The sequence below is a fragment of the Anolis carolinensis genome, chromosome 2, assembly GCF_035594765.1.
Source record: "Anolis carolinensis isolate JA03-04 chromosome 2, rAnoCar3.1.pri, whole genome shotgun sequence".
Lineage (NCBI taxonomy): Eukaryota > Metazoa > Chordata > Lepidosauria > Squamata > Dactyloidae > Anolis > Anolis carolinensis.
This window is the reverse complement of record NC_085842.1, coordinates 156,772,542-156,797,126: the sequence shown is the minus strand read 5'-3', so window position 1 is coordinate 156,797,126 and position 24,585 is coordinate 156,772,542. Positions and strand designations below refer to the sequence as shown.

At 39.6% G+C, this 24,585-nt stretch overlaps 1 protein-coding gene across 1 annotated transcript; it reads right to left on the bottom strand.

Moving 5' to 3' along the window:
- Window positions 1–1,489: 1,489 nt before the first annotated feature.
- spmip11 (sperm microtubule inner protein 11) lies at window positions 1,490–14,605 on the bottom strand. Its single transcript, XM_003216955.4, has 4 exons — window positions 14,450–14,605; window positions 9,992–10,129; window positions 8,154–8,298; window positions 1,490–1,676 (listed from the first exon to the last, which is right to left on the bottom strand). Exons 1-4 carry the CDS (start codon window positions 14,532–14,534, stop codon window positions 1,628–1,630), a joined length of 417 nt encoding a protein of 138 aa, XP_003217003.1. The 5' UTR covers window positions 14,535–14,605; the 3' UTR covers window positions 1,490–1,627.
- Between the last annotated feature and the right edge of the window lie 9,980 nt (window positions 14,606–24,585).

Below are 24,585 nucleotides of genomic sequence, written 5' to 3'. Positions count from 1 at the left end.
ATGAAATGCAAAGATACAGAATGGGGGATGCCTGGATCGACAGCAGTACTAGTGAAAAAGACCTTGGAGTCCTCGTGGACAACAAGTTAAACATGAGCCAACAATGTGATGTGGCTGCTAAGAAAGCCAACGGGATTCTGGCCTGCATCAATAGGGGAATAGCGTCTAGATCCAGGAAAGTCATGCTACCCCTCTATTCTGCCTTGGTCAGACCACACCTGGAATACTGTGTCCAATTCTGGGCATCGCAGTTGAAGGGAGATAGAAGCTGGAAGGTGTCCAGAGGAGGGCGACTAAAATGATTAAGGGTCTGGAGAACAAGCCCTGTGTGGAGTGGCTTAAAGAGCTGGGCATGTATAGCCTGAAGAAGAGAAGGCTGAGAGGAGACATGATAGCCATGTACAAATATGTGAAAGGGTATCATAAGGAAGAGGGAGCATGCTTGTTTTCTGCTGTCGTGGAGACTAAGACGTGGAACAATTGCTTTAAACTACAGGAAAGGAGATTCCACCTGAACATCCGGAAGAACTTCCTCACTGTGAGGGCTGTTCGGCAGTGGACTCTGTCCGGGAGGGTGGTGGAAGCTCCTTCTTTGGAGGCTTTTAAGCAGAGGCTGGATGGCCATCTGTTGGGGGTGCTTTGAATGCAATTTTCTGCTTCTTGGCAGGGGGTTGGACTAGATGGCCCATGAGGTCTCTTCCAACTCTATTATTCTATGATTTAAGGAACCTGAAAGACACTGCAGACTCATTCAGCCAGAAAAGCCAGCCATAGCAGAGCACTTGAGGAACCAACCTGGACACAGTACATTATTTGAGAACACAGAAATGCTCAACCACTCCAACAACTACCATGTCAGACTACCCAGAGAAGCCATTGAAATCCACAAGCATGTGGACAATTTCAACAAAAAGGCGGAAACCATAAGAATGAACAAAATTTGGCTACCAGTATTAAAAACCTCTAAAATCAGAACAGTAAATAAAGAGCAACATTCTAAAAACAGAGGAATTCCAGACATGAATCAGTCAGGGCCAGCTAACACCTCCCAACAAAGGATTCCCCCAGGCAGGAAGCAATCATTAAATAACAATCAAGGTGATTAGTTACAACATTCACACTGGCCTCCAACAGTTAAATCCTGGGAAATGTAGGTTGGAAAGCTACCAGCAAGTTTCAAGACATTGTAAAATAACAACTCCCAGGTTTCCATAGCATTGAGCTGTAGCTTTTAAAGTGGTGTAAACCTTCATTAAGTCTATAGTGGCAATTTACCCAGTCTCACCAGTCATCACATTACTTTTTGGGCATAAATATGTTAGTAGCATTGTTACCCGAAAACGTTTGTGTTATGCACTAAGTTAAGCTCCTTGCTTTATAACTTATTTTTGTGCTTTGATGACTACAAGCACACTGGTGAACAATGCTATTTGGTGAGGCAGTTTGTCTGCCAGTTTTTACGCAAGAATAATAACGCTAGCCAAGGAGGTATAAATGACATCTTGAGTCTCTGTATTAGTACTAGAGATGTGCCTGTCCTTAATGTGGCAACAGTTGTAGTGCAGCTATTGTATCCACTGGCACAAGGAATCCGTCATGTCCCCCATTACGATCCTCTAGGAATCCCTCAGAACATGGTGAAAAGAGGGTTGCTGATACCCATTCTGTCCACAAATCTGCAGGGGTAAAAGCAAGAAGAGAAGAAAGCATTATGTAGTTTCCCTTTTCCTACTTCTTATTGTGTGAACCAGAAGGGCAAGAATGCCATTTCAATTTATGGCTGTTCAAGTATTATTGGACATTGACTCCCATAAGCCTTAAGAAGCATAATCGGTAGTGAACAACAATGGGAGGTGCAGTTTGTTAACATCTGAAGGGAAACACTTTGCTCTCCCATCCATTCAAATACGTTACAGTCCCTAAAACCATATTAAGTTTGGAGAAGGACAAGGAGAATCTGGATTCCTCAATATTTGGTCTCCAGGTATGGACTATGTAGTTATAAATAACATTGATATGATGCCTCTTTCTCAGGTGCACTTCAGTTTGTGGAGCAATGCTATTCTAGACTGTTTTGCCCCCGCTCATTTTATTGTCTCATCTTATGAATTATGAATGATATAATGACTCAACTAATCAATGCATCAGTAAAGTAAAGGTATTTATTATTTATTTCTATCATTTCTACCCCGCCCTTCTCACCCGCGGGGACTCAGAGCGGCTTACAAAAATGGCAATTAATGCCAATATATCAATATACAATAAATAACATTAAAACAATCAGAACATTTAAATAACATCATAATAGGTAAAGGTTTCCCCTGACGTTAAGTCCAGTTGTGTCCGACTTTGGGTGTTGGTGTTCATCTCAATTTCTAAGCAAAAGAGCCGGCGTTGTCCGTAGACACCTCCAAGGTCACGTGGACAGCATGACTGCATGGAGGGCTGTTACCTTCTCGCTGGAGCGGTACCTATTCATCTACTCACATTGGCACATATTCAACTTGCTAGGTTGGCAGAAGCTGGACTTGACAGCGGGAGCTCACTCCGCTCCCTGGATTCGAACCACCGACCTTTCGGTCAGCAATTTCAGCAGCACAGTGGTTTAACCCATTGCGCCAAATGGTATAGGATGAATCAGTACCCTATCCCATTTAAAATTGTTAACAAATTGATTGTTTTGGAAGTTTTTTTTTTCAATTGTAGTGAAGAATTTGGAATCTACTTCATGCTCCTGATCTAAAGCGACAGAGTTTTCCAGCAGAGAATTCTAAGTACCTTACAAAATGGCTTATCCCTGTAGTCCATGGGATGGAGCCACGATGGCTAAAGGGTTGAGTGTGTGTGTGGTCACTTGTCAGTTATGACAACCTTATTCATTTCATAGGGTTTTCTTAAGCATGGAACAGAGTGAGCCCTCTGGACCCACAGGGGTTTGCTTCCAAGATGCTCGTGGATGGGGGAAAAAGCAGATGATGCATCCCACATTATTACATGCTGGCAATAGAAGAGGAGGAGGAGGAGGAGGGAGAGGAAGAAGAGGAATACACTTGTGAAGTGTTTGACATGTGACCCAATACAACAGACAGAATAGTGATCTTGTTTGCTGTGTAATAATCTTGTGTATCAAATTATTATTATCATTGACACAACAACATAGTATGACACAGCAAATAAGATAGATATGCTGGATTTCGTATCACAAAATCACAAGTCGAATACTTCCCAAGTGTCTAGGACTGTGTGATGTATTTTCGGATGATGCATGTAGATACCAACAAGGTGGCCTTTTGCAGTTGACAGATCGTAATTTTGTCAATGTTTATTGTTTCCATATTATTATTATTATTATTATTATTATTATTATTATTATTATTTTATTTCTTACCCGCCTTTCCTCATGGCTTTACCATTTAAATACATAAGCAAAGCAAAAACACTACAAATACATATACTAAAACGTACCTCCATAAAAGTTACACACCAAAACGTAGAACTACAAAAAAATACTAAAACACACAAAACAGAGATCAAACAAAGGACACTTGAAATTCATGTTTAAAGTCTGTCTGGGTAGACCTGCTGGAAGAGATATGTCTTTACATGGTTTTAAAATTCGGACAGCTAATTTCGTTCTTCCACAGTTGTGTGGTGGCTGATGAAAAGGACCTCCGGTGGCGTAGTGGATTAAAGCCTCGTGACTTGAAGGTTGGTTTGCTGACCTGAAGGCTGCCAGGTTCGAATCCCACCCGGGGAGAGCGCGGATGAGCTCCCTCTATCAGCTCCAGCTCCATGCGGGGACATGAGAGAAGCCTCCCACAAGGATGGTAAAAACATCAAAACATCCGGGCATCCCCTGGGCAACATCCTTGTGGACGGCCAATTCTCTCACTCCAGGAGCGACTCAAGTTGCTCCTGACACGGAAAAAAAAAATATGTATGAGACGTGATGATCCATGATTGATCCAGCCAGTGTTTCTCAACCTGTGGGTCCCCAGGTGTCTTGGCCTACAACTGCCAGAAATCCCAGCCAGTATACAAGCTGTTAGGATTTCTGGGAGTAGAAGGCCAAAACATCTGGGGACCCACAGGTTGAGAACCACTGCTTTAGGGTATTTAAACTAGTTAAAACCATATCAAACTGTTATTTATACACTCTCTCTGCTAAACAGAAAGAAAGAAAGGAGGAGCTGCTAAGCCAGGAGTCAACTGTCCAACCAAAACAGCAGTTCCCTTTATCAGTTTTTTCATCTACCCAATCTCACCCAACTGTCACATTGTATGTCTACTCTAAATGAAACAATTAAGCATAATATTGGGTGCCCATGTATGCTAAAAGGAAATGAGAGTCTGGACTTTGTAATCAAGCCCCTTCTGCCCCCTCTTGAAATTTCATTGCAGGTGCAACCAGTGAATGAGAGCTGGGAAAATGCACTTAAAAGACTAATCTGTTACTCTTAACATTCATTTTGTAATTGATAGGAAACAGTAACTGTTTCATGTGTTTTGAAAGCTTTCATGGCCGGAATCACTGGGTTGCTGTGAGTTTTCCAGGGTGTATGGCCATGTTCCAGAAGCATTTTCTCCTAATGTTTTGCCCACATCTATGAAAGACATCCTCAGAGGTTTTTGAGGTCTGCTGGAGACTAGGCAAGTGAGGTTCACATATCTGTGGAAAGTCCAGGGTGGGAGAAAGAACTCTTGTCTGTTGGAAGCAAGTGTGAATGTTTCAATTAGTCACCTTGATTAGCACTGAAAAGCCTTGCAGTTTCAAAACTTGGCTGATTCCTGCTTGGCGGAATCCTTTGTTGGGAGGTGTTAGCTGGCCCTGATTGTTTCATGTCTGGAATTCCCCTGTCTTCAGAGTGTTGTTCTTTACTGTACAGATTTTAGAGTTTTATTAATACTAGTAGCCAGATTTTGTTCTTTTTCATGGTTCCCTCCTTTCTGTTGAAATTGTCCACATGCGTGTGGATTTCAGTGGCTTCTCTGTGTAGTCTGACGTGGTGGTTGTTAGAGTGATCCAGCATTTCTGTGTTCTCAATTATGCTGTGTCCAGGTTGGTTCAGGGAATTCCAGACATGAAACAATTAGGGCCAGCTAACACCTCCCAACAAAGAAGTTCCTCAGGCAGGAATCAGCTAGGCATTGAAATTGTAAGGCTTTTCAGCGCTAATCAAGGTGATTAATTGAAACATCAATACTTGCCTCCAACGGACAAGACTTCTTTCTCCCACCCTGGACCTTCCACAGATATAGAAAACTCACTTGCCAAGTCTCCAATAGATCTCAACAACTTCTGAGGATGCCTGCCATAGATATGGGTGAAATGTCAGGAGAGAATGCTTCTGGAAAATGGCCATACAGCTCGGAAAACTCACAGCAACCCAATAACTGTTTCAATAGTTATTATACATTAGTTTATTTGGTTCCATTTTAAAAGAATTAATATGTTAGTCTCTTACAGCATACAAAGGAAGGGAGTGGGGAAAAAAACAAATTAATGTAGGCATAACTTTAAGAGTAACTAGTTTTTTTCTTACTTTAACATAGACTTTTATGAATATAAATCCACTACTTGATCTACAGTACCAAATGATACCTAGGCCTCAAGTTATAAAGCATATTTGCACCGATGTGAGAGTGAGAGGGAATATAAGGATCCAGAATGATGCAAATTACAATCCTTGTTCTATTTTTTCAAAGAGTTAAGTAAGGGCTTTCAGATCTCTATAGTGGTTAGTTAGCACTGATACATGAAAGCAATTAATCTATTCCACAAATGTCAGCTTCCTTGGGTTCAAGGCCTACTCTAGGAAGATTGCTTTTGTTAGATATGAAGTAGTGGGGACTCTTGTATTAACATCATGCAGTTTACCATGAAGCTATTGTCTTTGTTCATACCTCTGCTAATAAATGGAATGTGTAGTTTTGATTTCTATATTTGGTAGTGAAAGCTGACAGTGCGGGAAGCCTACAGGAAGGGAATCAACTTGTTTGTAATGCTGTGCTGGAGGAGACTTCTATTTATATTGTGGACTGCTAAAAAGACATATAAATGGGTCTTAGAGGAAAGCAAACCTGAATTCTCCCTAGAAGCCTAAATGAATGGTGGTTATACTTCAAAATGGACCCATTTATATGTAACATGAGGGGACATTATTTACTGGAAAAGATAATAATGATTGGTAAAGTGGAAAGCAGTAGAATAAGAGGAAGACTGCATTATAGATGGCTTGATTCAATCAAGGAACCTACTGTGCCCTGAGGCTGTAAAACCTGAGCAGGGTTGTTAATGATAGGCTTTCTATAAGTCTTATAAGTTGTTGTGCATTTTCTGGGCTGTATGGCCATGTTCCAGAAGTATTCCCTCCTGATGTTTCACCCATATCTATGGCAGGCATCCTCAGAGATTGTGAGATATATTGGAAAACTAAATAAGGGAGGTTTATATATTTGTGGAAGTTTCAGGGTGGGAGAAAGAACTCTTGTCTGTTGGAGGCAGGTGTGAATGTTGTAATTAATCACCTTGATTAGCATTAATGGCCTTGGAAGCTTCATTCCTGCCTGGGGGAATCCCTTGTTCTGAGGTGTTCGCTGCTCCTGATTGATTCAGGTGTGGAATTCCTCTGTTTTCAGAGTGTTGTTTCTTATTTACTGTTCTGATTTTAGAGATTTTTAATACTGGTAGCCGGATTTCGTTCATTTTCATTGTTTCCTTATAAGCCTTTGACAGTCTTATAAGTGTTATTTGAAAGGAAATAGTGGCAGCAAAGCTCTTATTAAAAAGTTTATTTTTGACTAGTGAAAAACGTCTATACTAAAGACTGGAAATGACCTCACAAAATATTTGATTCAATTCCCTGTCAATGCAGGAATCCACAGCTAAAGCTTCAGTTGATGACATCAAACTCCTGCTTGCAAATGCTTCACAAAATAGAGTAAACCACCCTCCAAGGAAGTCTAGTCCATCATCAGGCAATTTGTATTTTCAAGAATTCTTCCTAACTGTATTTTTAAAGTGGTTTTAAAGTGATTTTTTTTAGCTCTTACAATGTTGGGATACATTTAGAATAGATTATGATTTTAGAATAGATTTTCTTTTCTCACAGAAAGTGAAGAACAGGACGAGATGTTTAAGATGGGATCTGAAATTCTTGTTTATTTGGTGTGGTTTACTCTCTGACAAAGGCTTATCCAACAAAATATTTCAGGGCAGTTCACAGTTTTTCATGTCACCATATTTTCCTGATAATCTTTCTTTAAAATCTACATTATTTGAACTCAGTCTTCTGTTCCACAGTTTAAGCTATCATACTCTTTGACTGGGTGTTTGTGCAGCTTTGCTAGGCACTTTTAGGATTTTGTGTTAATCATAATTTGACTGGTATAGCTCAGGCATGGGCAAACTTTGGCCCTCAGGCTGTTAGGAATTGTGGGAGTTGAAGTCCAAAACACCTGGAGGGTCTAGGTTTGCCCATGCCAGGTATAGCTCATGGGATGCAAAATTATTGTTTTGAAATAGGCTTCCCCCACCTTACTCTTTCGGCTTCATCTATGTGGCAGAACTCATAGTTAAATGAAACAACATTGTTTCCACTAGTCTGAAATCTGCTGAGACCTAACCAAGAAACAACAGGAATGTCTGTATATGTTAGGAGTGGGGGAGATTACTTCAAGTGACCGCCCCATCCAATAGTCCAGATTGGTACAAGTCCAGATGCATGTTTAACCATTTTCTTTGCTATGTTTGAGATGCAGATCTTAGAAGAAAAATATGCATAATGATAATTCATAGAGGATTGGTCCTGTCCTTTTTCCCCCAGACAGCTCCCTAGTAATTCTCTAATATGCACTGTTTTCACAAGTATGTGGCCATTTGGAGGGTGTTATTGTCCATCATTCCATATGGCCCCATATTCTTACATTAATTTGTCCTGACATGCTGAAAAATAAGCTAGAAATTTCAAAGAGTGTTTGGATCCATAGAAAGGCATTCTGTGAAAAGAAGATACATTACATCATGTCACTGCCTTCAAGGAATGCTGGTCTTGCCATTAGTTAGTTACACATTCTCATAACCTTAATTCAAAACCTCCCTCCCAGACTAAGAGAGTAGGGGCCTGAGTCTTTGCCTCTGCCAAGATGCTCACTTGGTCATGGAGCTCCTCAGCTGAGGGTATCTTGGGGTCCGCATCCATGGTATGGCATCTTCTGGCTTGACTGAGCGATCAAGAGGCAACCACCAGCCAATATCCTGTGCGCAGGTCACTGGCATCCTGTACTCTTGGTTGGGATCTAGGAAAGCAAGCAAGGCATTTAGGTTCTTAGATAGGGCAAGTACAAAATGGGTTGCTGTGAGTTTTCCGGGCTGTATGGCCATGTTCCAGAAGCATTCCCTCCTGACGCCCAAAATTCTTTGCAGGACCTCAGCATGAACTCAAGCAATTGTAGGGGCACCTGTAGAGCAAATGTAGACTCAAAGTAGAGCCTCAGGTCATGCTGAGCTTTGCTTGGATTGGACATAATAGCCCGAGTATGTCTGGACTGCAGTTCCTATTATCTCTCACCCTGATGGCTACCACTAAAATTTCCCCTACTACCTCTCAAGGGTCACACTTTTACTAAATGGTACAGACTAGAGACATTGCCCAAACCTTACTGGTGATGTAACCTGAACCAAAATGTTTACTCACCACTTGACAACTGGTTTTATAGATCCAGTCTAGCTCAATAGGATTCAGACCAATATTCCTTTAGCACAGGTGGTTCAAATGTTGTCCATCAAAAGGGGGCAGGAACATTTGTGCATGCTAGGTAGCAACATTATTGTTGGTAAAATATAATTGTTGATGCAATTCAGCAACTATTGGGAAGTCAATGTTCCCCACTTCTGTCATACAGATTGCTCTTGAAGTATCAAAATTTCATGCCTTACAACCATCCTTTGCTATAGTCCTCTCCTTCTTCTCTACCTATGCCTCCCCTAACATAGTGCCCTAGATATATTTTTAATATTCCCTGGTAGCTGGCCCTGCTTTTGGAAAGGTCACAAGTAATGGAGAGGTAGAAATTGCCATGCACTCAACAAGAACAACAAAGAGTTGACTTCCATTGGTACAAGTATGATTGGCTCTAATATATGTCCCTATGGCACATTTCCTCTCTTTCCCCCTCCTCCTCGTCTTTGGATAACCTTGTTTTTTAAGGCAGCCTTTCAATATGCTCTTGGATGGCACTTAATCAATACACACCACTAATATAAATCCAGATGCCCTCTTGCCCTCAATCTATATTTCAACTTTCTGCTGAGCCAAGCAACCTGTGGCCCTTAAGCTAGTTGGGCTCTAGACTGAAACAGCATGGCCTATGGTCAGAGATGATAAGAGCCAAGGTCCAAGGAAAACTGAAGTACAGTAGAGTCTCGCTTATCCAACATGAACGGGCCAGCAGAGCGTTGGGTAAGCGAAAATATTGGATAATGAGGATTAAGGAAAAGCCTATTAAACATCAAATTACCTTATGATTTTACAAATTAAACACAAAAACATCATGTTTTACAACAAATTGACAGAAAAAGAAGTTCAATACATGTAACATTATGTAGTAATTGCTGTATTTACGAATTTAGAATCAAAACATTGCAATGTATTGAAAACATTGACTACAAAAACATTGACTACTAAAAGTCAGATTGCATTGGAGAATACAGAACATTGTATAAGTAAAGGTTGGATAAGTGAGACTCAACTGTAATTTTATTTTTATGAAAACATGTTTGCTCCACTCTTGCCAGAAATGGGCAACCATGGCTTCCTACATATTGTTGGAGACTTATCAGCTCTATCCCGCATAAGCAATGGTGAGAGATGTTAGCAGTTGTGGTCCAACAGCATCTGGAAGACCACTGTTACCCACCCTTGCTATAAGGGAATCCAGAGGATCACTGCATTTTTTTTTGAAGCCCTTGTGAGAGAAATGTCACACCTACTTTTCTTGAGCTGCATCCGTTTGACAGCTTCACGGTACTTGTCATAGCTGCCCTGGTGTATGGTGCCATCATACCCAGCTGGTCCTATGGGTGGTAGTTTGGGATGGAAAAGCTCCAGTTTGGGAGATGGTTTTCCCACTGAATATGAACAAAATGGAAAACACGTCAATACCAGGCAAGATTCTGGAAAAGATCATTAAGGAGGTGGTTTGCAAATACTTAGAAACAAATGCAGTCATTGCTAATAGTCAACAAGGATTTACCAAAAACAAGTCATGCCAGATTAATCTGATCTCTTTTTTCGATAGAGTTACAAGCTGGGTAAATGCGGGGAACACGGTGGATGTATCCTATCTGGATTTCAGTAAGGCCTTCGACAAGCTCCCCCATGACCTTCTGGCAAACAAGCTAGTCAAATGTGGGCTAGGCAAAACTATGGTTAGGTGGATCTGAAATTGGCTAAGTGAACGAACCCAAAAGGTGCTCACCGATGCATTGTCTTCATCTTGGAAAGAAGTCACGAGTGGAGTGCCGCAGGGCTCCGTCCTGGGCCCGGTTCTGTTTAACATCTTTATTAACGACTTAGATGAAGAGTTAGAAGGCACGATCATCAAGTTTGCAGACAACACCAAACTGGGAGGGATAGCTAACACTCCAGAAGACAGGAGCAGAATTCAAAATGATCTTGACAGATTAGAGAGATGGGACGAAACTAACAAAATGAAGTTCAACAGGGACAAATGCAAGATACTCCACTTCGGCAGAAAAAATGGAATGCAAAGATACAGAATGGGGGATGCCTGGCTAGACAGCAGTACATGTGAAAAAGATCTTGGAGTCTTCGTGGACAACAAGTTAAACATGAGCCTACAATGTGATGCGGCGGCTAAAAAAGCTAATGGGATTTTGGCCTGCATCAATAGGGGTATAGCGTCTAGATCCAGGGAAGTCATGCTCCCCCTCTATTCTGCCTTGGTCAGACCACACCTGGAATACTGTGTCCAATTCTGGGCACCGCAGTTGAAGGGAGATGTTGACAAGCTGGAATGTGTCCAGAGGAGGGCGACTAAAATGAACAAGCCCTATGAGGAGCAGCTTAAAGAGCTTGGCATGTTTAGCCTGCAGAAGAGAAGGCTAAGAGGAGACATGATAGCCATGTACAAATATGTTTTCTGCTGGCCTGCAGACTAGGATGCGGAACAATGGCTTCAAACTACAGGAGAGGAGATTCCACCTGAACATCAGGAAGAACTTCCTCACTGTGAGAGCTGTGGAACTCTCTCCCCCAGGCTGTGGTGGAGGCTCCTTCTTTGGAGGCTTTTAAGCAAAGGCTGGATGGCCATCTGTCGGGGGTGCTTTGAATGAGATTTTCTGCTTCTTGGCAGAGAGTTGGACTAGATGTCCCATGAGGTCTCTTCCAACTCTACTATTCTATGATTTTATGAAAATCAACCATAAAAAAACTCAATATAATCATTCTGAGAGACAGCAAGTCTCAAAGCAAAGTGGAATGGAATTAGGACAATACAAGTCTCTTGGAACTGCAGAGATGCCTGAAATTGCCTAATAGAGCTCAATTTCTGAAATTTAAGCCAGACTGCACATAGTTGATACTAGGGTATACCTAGGTATCTTATATTGTATGTGAAACTCTCACATTCTTTAGCAGTAGCTATGATAAAAGGTACAGTATCATACTTTTCAATGAGCTGCAACTTACTTGCTAAGCACAGAACATAAATGTCCCTATCTTCAATAGCAGTGATTAGAGTATGGATGCATTTGATTCCCATTGACTATTAACGAACAGACAATTTTCTGGATACCAGATGTTCTTTGGAACCCAAACTCAGTGTAGGTAATGGCCCAAAATTATGGATTTTGATACAATCCATGGATTTGTTGTGTTCCAGAGAGAGAAGAAAGCACCAATGCCACCTTAGGGGGCATTTCCCTGGTTCGGCATTCTTTTAGGTTCTCGTGGGATGGACTAAGCTCTTGCCTTTCACCACTATACTCAGAGAAGGGGATGGTTCCTTTTGGATAAAGAGTTAAGGAATAGGGTTGTTGTATGTTTTCTGGGCTGTATGGCCATGTTCTAGAGGTATTCTCTCCTGACGTTTCGCCCACATCTATGGCAGGCATCCTCAGAGGTTGTGAGGTATGGAGAAACTAAGCAAGGAAGGTTTATATATATCTGTGGGAAGTCCAGGGTGAGGGAAGAACTCTTTTCAGTTGGAGGCCAGCGTAAATGTTACAGTTAATCACCCTAATTTGCATTGAATGGCTTCATCTACTGGCTACTTTCTGCCTGGGGGCATCATTTGTTAACTGCCCCTATTTCCCATGTCTCAGAGTGTTGCTTCTTATTTACTGTTCTGCCGTATACCATGCAGCTGTGGACAAGTCTACATAGGGACCACCAAACGCAGCGCCCAAACACGAGTCAAAGAACATGAAAGGCACTGCAGACTCACTCAACCAGAGAAATCAGCCATAGCAGAGCACCTGATGAACCAACCTGGACACAGTATATTATTTGAGAACACAGAATTGCTTGACCACTCCAATAACTATCATGTCAGACTACACAGAGAAGCCATTGAAATTCACAAACATGTGGACAACTTCAACAGAAAGGAGGAAACCATGAAAATGAACAAAATCTGGCTACCAGTGTTAAAAAACTCAAAAATCAGAACAGTAAATAAGAAGCAACACTCTGAGACATGGGAACTAGGGGCAGTTAACAAAGGATGCCCCGAGGCAGAAAGTAGCTAGTAGATGTAGCCATTCAATGCAAATTAGGGTGATTAACTATAACATTTACAGGGTTGTTGTATGTTTTCAGGCTGTATGTAACATTTACGCTGGCCTCCAACTGAAAAGAGTTCTTCCCTCACCCTGGACTTCCCACAGATATATATAAACCTTCCTTGCTTAGTTTCTCCATACCTCACAATCTCTGAGGATGCCTGCCATAGATGTGGGTGAAACGTCAGGAGAGAATACTTCTAGAACATGGCCATACAGCCCAGAAAACATACAACAACCCTGTGATCCCGGCCATGAAAGCCTTCGACAACACAGTTAAGGAATAGTTCTCACATTTGTCTGTGGATAGATTGGCACAGGTTTTGGGGATTGATATTTTTTTCTAAAATGTATAGACTTACAATTAGTATATAAGATATTTACCATCTGTGCTCCAAAAATGGCTGGCAATAATAAACTACACATGAAAAAAACAAAGCATTATTTTCAAAACTCCTGATATCTGACATATGGAATGTGAAAGAAGGAAAAATCTAATAATAGCTTTGCCATTGATGTCCATCAGATCAGGAATTGGGAACTCTGGACAAAATTTGACTTTATATTCTGCCATTCCTGCTTGACCTTTGGGTTAAGGTAGTTATTTGGGCCTGGTCCAAAAATATTTTCAATTTCACTTGTGTCAAGCAGCTTATGAGCAAAGAGAGCACAGCTTCCAAGATTACCTGTAGCCAGTACCCATCTCTGGCCTGGGACATGGGACGAGGAATGCCCCTTGCATTAGTCTAATGTAGGGACATGTGCCCTAGAAAAGCAGCTAAATCTTCAAGGATAACAAAAACCCGAGTGAAGATAAAACTATAATGTGACCAACCATAGATTATGAATGTTCAGTAGTCATAGGTATAGCTATTATAGGTTGAGTATCCTTTATGCAAAACGCCTGGAACCAGAAGTGTTTTGGATTTCAGTTTTTATGGGGATTTTGGAATATGTACATATACCTCATTAGATAGCTTGGAGATGAGACACAGGGCGTGATTTTAAAGCATGGAAAGGAGACAGATGTAATTATTCCAAAAAGTTCAATCCTGAAATCCTTGGAGCCAATCCATATTGTGGCTTTTACCTGTGATCATTAGATTTATATACCATAATACTTTTTAAGAGTTCACATACATTCTGTGTTCAACATCTCTCACGGCATTATTACATTAGCATTTTGTGTCTATGCATTACTCTAACCACAAATCAACTTAGTCAAGAACATCCACTTCACATTTTCTGCTCCTGACTTGTTTTTGCATTGGACAGCAAGCAGGACATCTTTTGATTCCTGACTCCTGCTTCAGCATTGACATAAATTAGTACATACTCTCTATTGAAATATTCTAGGAAAGCCACCACTTAATCATTTTCTGAAGAGAAATGAGTGGACAACATGGAAATGGATGCTCGCCTGCATCTGTTTTGTATCATCTCAAGGCAAAGTATGCCAAGAACTGCATTTTGTTAAGAGTGCAGGGAATTTCATATCCTCCCTCTAAGGGTAGCAATTTCAAGACTTGCTGACATGAAGCATTTGTTTGAAGGTGTATATCCAGAGCTGTACACATTGAGGAAACCCATGAAAGAAAACTAAACTTGGATGATGAAATAAGTCTTTCTGGGCAACTTCCTTACCTGGCACTTCATGTTGGGGTAATGTTAACCTTCTGTCACGAAAAGGATCTTGATAACCACAAAAAGTTAATCCAAAGAAAGTCATCACCTCCCTTTTCTTGGAGGTTCAACCACAGTCTCCTGACTACAACCTTCTGCCTCTTGGCTTCTAAAGCATCTGTTTACCAAGTTGCTATGGAGACAAACAGTTCAACCCAGTTCATGGCATTTAACAACTGAAAGGTGATGTGTGCAGATGACAACTGTGACACATTAAGAAAAGTTTATAAAATGTCTGAATAAAAAGAAAGGAGGGGAAAAGAAAGAGGAGGAAAAAAGAGGTGGAAGAGAGATGTACACAAAGATATGTATGTGAGCTAGGCATATACATTTACATGAGGGGACTGTTTTCAAAAATATATTTTCTTGACATTGATATCTATGAAATACACATTTATGGGCAGCTTGAAGAAAGAGATACACTGATCACTCACTTCTGATGAATGCGTGTATAAGTCTTTTATAAGCAATCGGGGCAAAAATGGGCCCCTGATGGAGCAGTGGGTTAAACCCTTGTCCTGGCAGGACTGCTGACTTGAAGGTTGGGTTGCTGACCTGAAGGTTGCCGGTTCAAATCCAACCCAGGGAGAGCGTGGATCAGCTCCCTCTGTCAGTTCCAGCTCCATGCGGGGACATGAGAGAAGCCTTCCACAAGGATGGTAAAAATATCAAAAACATCTGGGTGTCCCCTGAGCAACGTCCTTGCAGATGGCCAATTCTCTCACACCAGAAGCGACTTGCAGTTTTTCAAGTCACTCCTGACCAAAAAAAGCAGTCTGGGCATGTAGGATTTATCCATGCTATGATTAGTGGTTTTAGTTATCCGCTAAGATGTGCTTTGCTACTCCAAATTAAGACACGAAATGGAGCCCCGATGGTGAAGTGTGTTAAAGCACTGAGCTGCTGAACTTGCAGACCGAAAGGTCCCAGGTTCAAACCCCGGGAGCGGAATGAGCGCCCGCTATTGCTCCAGCTTCTGCCAACCTAGCAGTTCGAAAACATCCCAATGTGAGTAGATCAATAGGTAACGGCACTCCATGCAGTCATGCCGGCCACATGACCATGGAGGTGTTTACGGACAAGGCCGGCTCTTCGGCTTAGAAATGGAGATGAGCACCAACCCCCAGAGTCAGACATGACTGGACTTAACGTCAGGGGAAACCTTTACCTTTACTGGGTTTGAAAGCAACATGAGCAGAAGTTTATTCTTTTGGGCCCAAAAGGAGGTCAGAATGGAGTCTGCACTCTCAAAGATCTGAGCTGCCTGCATTGGGAAATACATAGCATATTTAGTCATTTTGACAGCCATTTTAATAATCCTCGCCAGCTCATGATTGGCTGAAAAATGATACAACCAGGATTCTGGCTCCCACCAAACAGATGTCATCACTGTTTGATGGTTCCCCATGGCGGGAGAGTCTGAAGTCTGAGTCAATTTCTGATTCCAAAAGTGGTGCAACCCCCAGGAATGTGGTTGATAAACATGCAAATGAATCTCTGATTGGCTTAACAATTCAGGCTGAGTTTATAAAAAGGAAAAGGTCTGGTAGAACATTATGAGAAGTTCTGAGAGACAAACAGTACAATAGGTGAAGTTATTCACTGACCTTTATCTGCAGACCTTAATGGGAAGCCAGAAAACCCCTCAGCAATGGCAAGAAACATATCAATGAAAAGAAGTCTTTTGTTAATGGGCTTAGTATGATCTTCAACTGTGATCGTCTTATGTTCCTAGAGCACTCTCCCCTTCTGCCTCTGGTCTCATTGTGATAGGATTAGGCAACTAATTGTGCCTACAGAGATGTTCCCAGGTTACCTTTTGTACTGGGATGAGGTATGCTGAAAATACATACATATTTATTTTATTTATTTCCATCATTTCTATCCCGCCTTCTATCACCTAAGGGGACTCAAGGCGGCTTACAAATTTGGCAAAATTCATTGCCAATAAACAACAATACAATACAATAAAACATAAAACAGTTAAAAACATTTAAACAAATAACAATATACAATACAAAGTGCTTAAACCATTCATCTGCAAAACCTTGTACATAAACCTTGATCCAGACCGAGTCAAAGCCAACAGAGCTTATTCTTTAAACGCTTGCTCGCACAGCCAGGTCTTCAATTTCTTTCTGAAACTCAGAAGGGATAGAGCCTGCCGGATGTTGGATGTCACTAGGCTATAGGTTAGAAGGGGGGAAAGGGTTTGTTGCCAGTTTGGTTTGTCTAGACTGGCGACCCGCTGATGTTGACAAATTGCAGAAGAAATATTAAAAAGGGTGTGTGAATGAGCCCTTTAGATTTATGAATGGATGAAACGGAGTGGACTTCGAGAAGTTTGTGAAATGGAATTCTCCTATGGACATGACTATCCCTGATTGATGGGGTATTTGGCCATTTCCTCTTCAGATGGCTTTTCTTAGGGTGATGTGTTTAGTTAAGAAGGTCATGTAAATTTCCTTCTGTGTGTGGATGGTCTGCATTCCAGGGTGGGTCAAATGAACAAGGAAAAAAGGTGAGGCAGAGTGTACAGCTCCTAGGTAATTTGTAAGGCTGAGCTTTTCCAGTTCATGATAGTTCCATATGATTTCTCAATAACAACTACTCGTTAAATTCCTAATTGCAGAGATAGAATTAAAAGAATATGCGTTTCTACAGGCAACTGTGATATCTAAAGAAAAACAGTTTGACGTTCCTGAAGTCTGGTTTGAGGGAAAAAGGTAATTGAAATAATGATTTCAGAATCACCAGTCCGAACAACATGACTTGATAAATTTGCAGAATTTTATTATTTATATGTGATTACCAATAATAAAAATATTTGGTTTGCTTGTCATTTGTTGTAAACATTGAGTAACTACAGGAAATAAGAATAAGCGAAACAACATTGAGTTTTTCCATTAGGGAGATCTAGCATACACACTCGCTTCTAGCACTGTCTTTATTGTTAATCCACAAAAGAGCAATTGTTCATTGGCCAATAACATCCATAAAATACAAGTTTCTTCATCAGGCAAAATGTTTTTAAAGCTGTACAGAGGGGAGAAAGTGACAATATTAGAATCACAGGGGGGACTTGCTGCGCATGCGTCGGAGAGAATAGACGCTCCACAAACCCTCTCCCCAGAACCTTAAATTTATAGCCCAACTAAAGGCAAAAAAAACAAAGTGAAAGCCATCTACTTAATTGGGCAATAAAAGTCAGACAAGGGAGACTCTGAAGCCTGGAGGAGGACTGATTTACAACTGATTTATAACTCCAGAAGAGGAACAGAGATCTTCGCCTACTATCTACTGCCGGAGGGTAAGATAAGATGGCGCGCAGCCTAAAAGAATTGGGACTATTATTGAAAGATATGGAGAAAAATATCAGATCGGACATTAAACAAATTAATAATCAACTTCAGGAAATGAAACAGGAAATACATGCAGTAAAAAAAACTGCACAGTCAGCACAGAAAAAGGCTGGTGAAAACCAATCGAGGATTGATGAGATGGAGAGACAACTCACTCAGCTGAATGACAGGTTTCGCCGGAGAAACTTGAAACTGGCTGGAATTCCTGATGCGGTCCGAGCAACACCAGAAGAATTGGAGCAAATTTTGGTGAGCTGGCTAAATGAAAATAAATTAAGCATTAAACTTGAGGACATTGTACGTGCCCATAGAATTTATAGACCTATGGGCAACTATCGTCACCCAAGAGATGTGATAATTGCCTTTGCCTCTGAAAAAATTAGAGACTATGTATACAAAGAACTAAGGAAAATTAAAGACTTGCAATTCAGGGGCAGCAAGATCTGGGTTAAGCAGGACTTCTCAGCAGGAACCCTTCAGCAGAGGAAAGAAATGAATCCATTGGCTAAAACATTGTTTGAGAATGGAATTAGATTTTCGTGGGCATATCCAGCTACCATTATCGTCTTTCGGGATGGAAAGAGATTCATGGCAAGGAATGCAGAGGAGGCTGACAGAATGCTGGATGACCTTGGACTCACCACGCTGCAGGGAGATCGAGAGGGAGAAACTCAAAGCAACCGTGATCCAGAGGAAGTCTTATCTAGCCCTGAAGAAGGAACTGCACTTCATAGAAAAAAGCCTCGCATGGACCGATCAAGGGAGAGCCTTTAGATTTAAGACTATCAAAAGTTGAAAAAGATGGGGTGTAAAAAGTAAATGGTAGATGTTAAAAAGATGTACAAATGTTGGGCTACACTGAATCTGTAAATGAGAACAAATCATGTTAAGGAGGGGAGGGGGGAAAGAGGAACGCAGCAAGTCAAATGTATGGGAAGGGACAGGGAGGGAAATTCCTCCCTAAAACAAGGTCGCTTTCTAGGAGGGGAGGGAACCACATAGACATAATAAAGTATAATCCACATGAGCATACAAATAAATTCGTTGTAAAAGGTGATGGGTAAGATTATCAAGTTAATATCTTTGAATGTGAATGGCTTGTCGTCAAATCTAAAAAAGTATAGATTAATTAAATTAGCTAAGGCAGAAGGAGCTAGCATAATTTGTTTGCAAGAATCGCACAAAGATAAACGGGATCAATGCCCATTATTGAATTCTAGTACTTGGCAAACAGTTATTGAAGCTAGAGGTACCAAAAGAGCTAGAGGAACAGCAATTCTTATGAATAACAATATTAATTTTGAGATATTGGATCAACTGATAGATACAGATGGAAGATATGTAATGCTGAAATTTAAAATAGACAATAAAAAATTTACCATAGCTAATATATACTCCCCCAATAAAGGTCAGCAACATTTTTTGAGAAAAATCCTGAAGAAACTTCAGAATTTCTATGAGGGAGAAATTATTCTAACAGGGGATTTCAATTTAGATATAAGCCAACAGAACTTATACAAATTAGGAAACTGGGGACTAAAAGACGCATTTGAGATAGCCAACAAGAAAGCTAATCCTACATTCTATTCCAATAGGTATAAAAAATATACTCGCATAGATTATATAATGGTCAGAGAATCTAATGAGATGGAAATAAGAAATATATACACACAAGGAATTTGGCTCTCAGATCATGCGCCAATAATAATGGAATTAGAGTTTAATATAGAACATAGAAATAAGATATGGAAATATAATAATATAATTACAGGGAGAAAGGAAGATAGAGAGTATATGATCAAGCAAATTGGGTATTATTTTCAAGAAAATAGGGGTTCTTCCTCAGAAAGCATAATATGGGATGCAGCAAAAGCTGTGATCAGAGGACATTGCATCCTCAAAGAGAGATTAATAAAAAAGAAATGGTATGCAGATAGACAAAACAAAATTCAGAAGATAAAAAACCTACAAGGACAACAACAGATTAAGTTTAAGGCTCAAACACAGAGCCAGATTGAAATGCTAAGAAAGGAACTAGATGAATTGGACTTTTTTTCAATTTGGAAAAGACAAAACTTAGTTAAAAATGAAATTCATAGATCTAATATTAATTCTATGAAGAGATTGGCAAAATATCTGAAAAATAGAAAGGAAAAACAGAAGATTAAGGCTATTAAGACTCAGGAGAACAAAATTACTTGTAACTCTGCTAAAATAAGAGAAGCATTTGCCTCATTTTATCAAGGATTATATAAGGAAGATAATAAAGGTCATATGGAGGAAAATTTAAATATAAGGTTAGGAGAGGAGGAAACACAAAGATTAAATTCGGAAATCACAGAACAGGAAATAAAGGAAGTGGTTAAGAAATTGAAAAATTCTAAATCCCCAGGACTGGACGGTTTCACAGCCGAATTTTATAAGGAATTTATAGAAATATTAGGCCCAGAAATGCAAAGATTATTTAACAACATAATGAGGGGAGAAAAGGCCCCTAATACTTGGAGGAAAGCAGAAATAAGAGTCATATTGAAACCACAGAGAGACCCAAAAGATACGGGCTCATATAGACCAATTAGTTTATTAAACCAAGACTATAAAATATTCGCAAAAATTTTAGCAAATAGATTGGAAAAAGTATTACCTAAAGTGATAAAAGAGGATCAATATGGATTTGTGAAAGGGAGGCAAATTGGACACCCAATCAGAAATATAATAAACATAATGGAGCATAGACAAGGAAAGAAATTAGCATTTTTAAAATTGGACATATACAAAGCATTTGATACAATAAATCATGAATTTCTATGGGAGACAATGATTAAATTTGGAATAGGAAATGCATTTATAAATGCAATCAGAGAACTATATAGGGAAAGTGAGGCGGTGGTTAGAATCAATGAGGGCTTGTCAGATGAGTTCCCCATTCAAAGAGGAGTCAGGCAAGGCTGCCCGCTATCGCCACATCTATTTATAATGGGTATTGAGATCTTGGCAGACAGAATAAGGAACAGCGTAAGGATAGAAGGCTTTAAATTTGATGGCGGGGAAATTAGGCTGAATACTTATGCTGATGACATTATGATAATATTATCCCATCCTTTAATAGGAATTAGAGAATTAAAAATTATATTAACAGATTTTGAAAAAAATACAGGATTGGGGGTAAACATAAAGAAATCAGAAATTATGTATTTTGATGTAAACAAAAAAGAAAAAAGAGAAATAGATAATATAACAGAAATGGGTATGGGTAAGAAGAAAATAAAATATTTGGGAGTGATTATACATAAGAATATGGGAAAGATGGTGGAGATTAATTATAAACAGGCATGGAAGAAAATTTCTAACAATATGGAAAATTGGAAAAACAAAAATCTGAGCACCTTAGGGAAAATAAAAGCAACTAAAATGTTTCTGATACCTAAATTATTATACTTATTCCAAGTTCTTCCATTGGAAATTAAACAAGGACAATTAAATATTTGGAATAGGACTATCAAGAAATGGATCTTAGGAGAAAAGAAATCAAGACTACCAAATAAAATATACTTTACACACCAGGAAGATCTGGGGTGGGGCATCCCAAATTTAGAACTATATTATGAAGCGTTCCAAATAAAACCATTATTCGAAAATATGAGAGAGAAAAGAGATAAATGGTTTAAGGTAGAGGAAGGAGTTAATAAGAGAGAGGCAAGTTTTGGAATTTTTACAAGGAACTTGGAAACAAGTATTAAAAGAACAAGAGGCCCCAGAAAATTGTCATTAAAAATTTGGAAAAAATGGAAATTTAAATGGATGCCAGGAATATCAAAATGGACCCCAATTGAAAGCCTTTACGAGAAGGAGTTTGATTCCGGCTGGTGGAGAGAAATGAAGACCAAAGGATACTATAGGATTAAAGATTTATACGATATGAATGGCCATCTTATCCCCATAAACAGAATAATAGATAAGATGGGAGATAAAAATTGGATTAAGATATTGGGACTATATAATAAACTGAAACAAGGGAAATATGGAGAATGTATAGTTAAGGAGAGTATGATGGAACACATAATTAAGAAAGCACAGACTTCAGAGAAAGGGCTGGTGGGAGTAATATACAAAGCGATGACCAAAGATGAGGAATATATCATAAGAACATTACAAGAACGATGGCAAAAAGAGGGGGTACTTACAAGACAAACAATAGAGAACTTAAAAAGAGAGGCCACAAAAATTAAAATCGAGAAGTACAAAGAAATGGAAAGGAAATTCATATGGAAATGGTACCGCACCCCAGCACAATTAGCAAATATGATCAGGGACAAAAATTCAACATGTTGGCATTGTGGAGTAAGCAAGGGATGGTATGCCCACATGTGGTGGGAATGTCCAAGGGTAAAATCATTTTGGGAAAAAATAACGGGGAAAATAGAAGAATTATTCAGAATATCACTCCAAGTAAACATGGAATTAATGTTGATGGGGATATTAGGGAACAATAAGATTGATGTAAAACACCAAGATCTATTCAAAGCTATGATTCTTGCAGGGAAGGCAGTAATAGCATGGGGCTGGAGAGATGAAAAAAAGTGGAATATGGTGAATTGGAATAATTATTTGTTTGACCAGGTTCAATCAGAAATTATTGCAAATGTAACCTCTGAGGATAAGAAGGAAGATAAAATGAGGAAAGTTAAAGAGAAATGGACACTATATTCAGATTGGATAAAAAGAGGCGAAGCCAATGTAAATATTGTACAGAAATGGGAAAAGTTGTGCTCATGGTTGGAATTAAATTTCTAATGGAATTGTGGTATGGGGTAGGGGTGGGGGGAAGGGAGTGGGGTGGGAGAGGGGAGGGGGAGGGGAGGGGAAAAAAGAATGAATAGAATGATGATATATTAGATATGTGAGTAGACAATATAGATGGGAAGATGATTGAGAAATGTGATAAGAGATAAATGATGTGTAGGTATGAATGTTTGTATTAAATGTGCAATACACTCACAACATGAAATATGAGATAATATCAATAAAATATATATTTAAAAAAAAAAAATATTAGAATCACAGGCTGGTATTTCCTGTGAATTCAAGCCCTGCTCCTTGAACTTTTATGAACCAACTCTTACCTCTAGTTATTACTATAAAGATTAAATTGGGTTCCTCTTTGAGGCTCCCACATTTGATTTCAATGTTCTAGCTTATTATTATCACTAGGATCATAATAACTCACATTAGCAGCAATGAATGCATAGACAAACAGACACAGGCTTACCTTATAATGTAAAAGATAACCCTGTATCTGTTTGTTTATGCATTCAGATACATATCCAGCAAGAAGTCTCATTGCCTAAATGCCTATACAGTAGAGTCTCGCTTATCCAATACTCACTTATCCAACGTTCTGGATTATCCAACACATTTTTGTAGTCAATGTTTTCAATACATCGTGATATTTTGGTGCTAAAGCGTAAATACAATAATTACTACATAGCATTACTATGTATTGAACTACTTTTTCTGTCAAATTTGTTGTATAACATGATGTTTTGGTGCTTAATTTGTAAAACCATAACATAATTTTATGTTTAATAGGTTTTTCCTTGATCCCTCCTTATTATCCAGCATATTCGCTTATCCAACGTTCTGCCGGCCCGTTTATGTTGGATAAGTGAGACTCTACTGTACTTCAATTAACACTTAAACATTAAAATAATTACAATTAAAAACACACAAGAGGTCAATATCAAAATATAATTTAGCTATTAACAATATTATAAGTACATTTGGCCCGCTGTATCTGCACACAAAAGTATACTTTTTCTGGTTGGTAATTTGTTTCTGAATGAGACTTATCTCAGTTTTTATCTGGAAGGAGCAAAGGAAATAGGGAAGAGATGGTGCTGTTAAGTGATTTCAGCTCCACTAAAACATGGGTTCAAAAATCCAGAGTGCCCCAGCTACTCCAGAAGGCCAAATCAGGACACAGACAAGTAGAAGGCAATATAAGAAGTCTTTAATTCTCAATGTCCAAAGAGAATATCAGCAGACCTAGTACTGTACTTAGTATGACATATCCCACCTGTGAATGTATGGGTTATCTATAGCAGTACCGAACAAGTGAAATTTGCTATGCTGGTTCCTCATTGAGCTTAAAGGGTGCTGGCAGGATCTGCAGCTTCACTGTTGGAGATGTGAGTCTGCTTCTGCCTCTGTCGCAACCAGGCACAAAGTGTGAAATTTAATAAATTGTCATTGCTGTTTGAACTTTTGTGAGTCCTTCCCAGAAACAGTACATCTGGCTGGCATGCAATTTGATGAGTGGTTGATGGGTCCTGATGGTCCAATGCCAGCTAGACAAAGGCATGGGCAAACTTCAACCCTCCAGGTGTTTTGGACTTCGACTCCCAGAAATCCCAGCCAGCTATTAGGAATTATGGGAGCTGACATTCAAAACACTTGGAGGGCCAAAGTCTGCCCATATCTGGGATAAGTGCTATAGATGAGGTAAGTTCCCAGGAAGAGGATAAAAGAGGGCATTGGGCATCTTCTATGACCTCTAGTTTGCTCCATCGTTAGGTTGTGTGGGCATTGTTAGGTGATTATGGTGATTTGGGGTGCTGTTCCTTGAAATCCAAGATGTGGTGAAGCAATATTCCAATGAGATTAATGAAAGGTTACTTTGCAGGCAAAGAGAAAAAATCCAATGTGCTGGCCATATATCCACAGATAATAATTCAT

What these genes read in the sequence shown, in the direction of transcription:
- spmip11 (XM_003216955.4), bottom strand. Translation starts at nt 14,534, where the DNA reads ATGACTTTCTTTGGATTAACTTTTTGTGGTTATCAAGATCCTTTTCGT. An exon ending in ACCCCAACATGAAGTGCCAG is followed by an intron (nt 10,130 to 14,449) that starts GTAAGGAAGTTG and finishes GTTCATATTCAG; the next exon opens with TGGGAAAACCATCTCCCAAA. An exon ending in ACGGATGCAGCTCAAGAAAA is followed by an intron (nt 8,299 to 9,991) that starts GTAGGTGTGACA and finishes TTGCTTTCCTAG; the next exon opens with ATCCCAACCAAGAGTACAGG.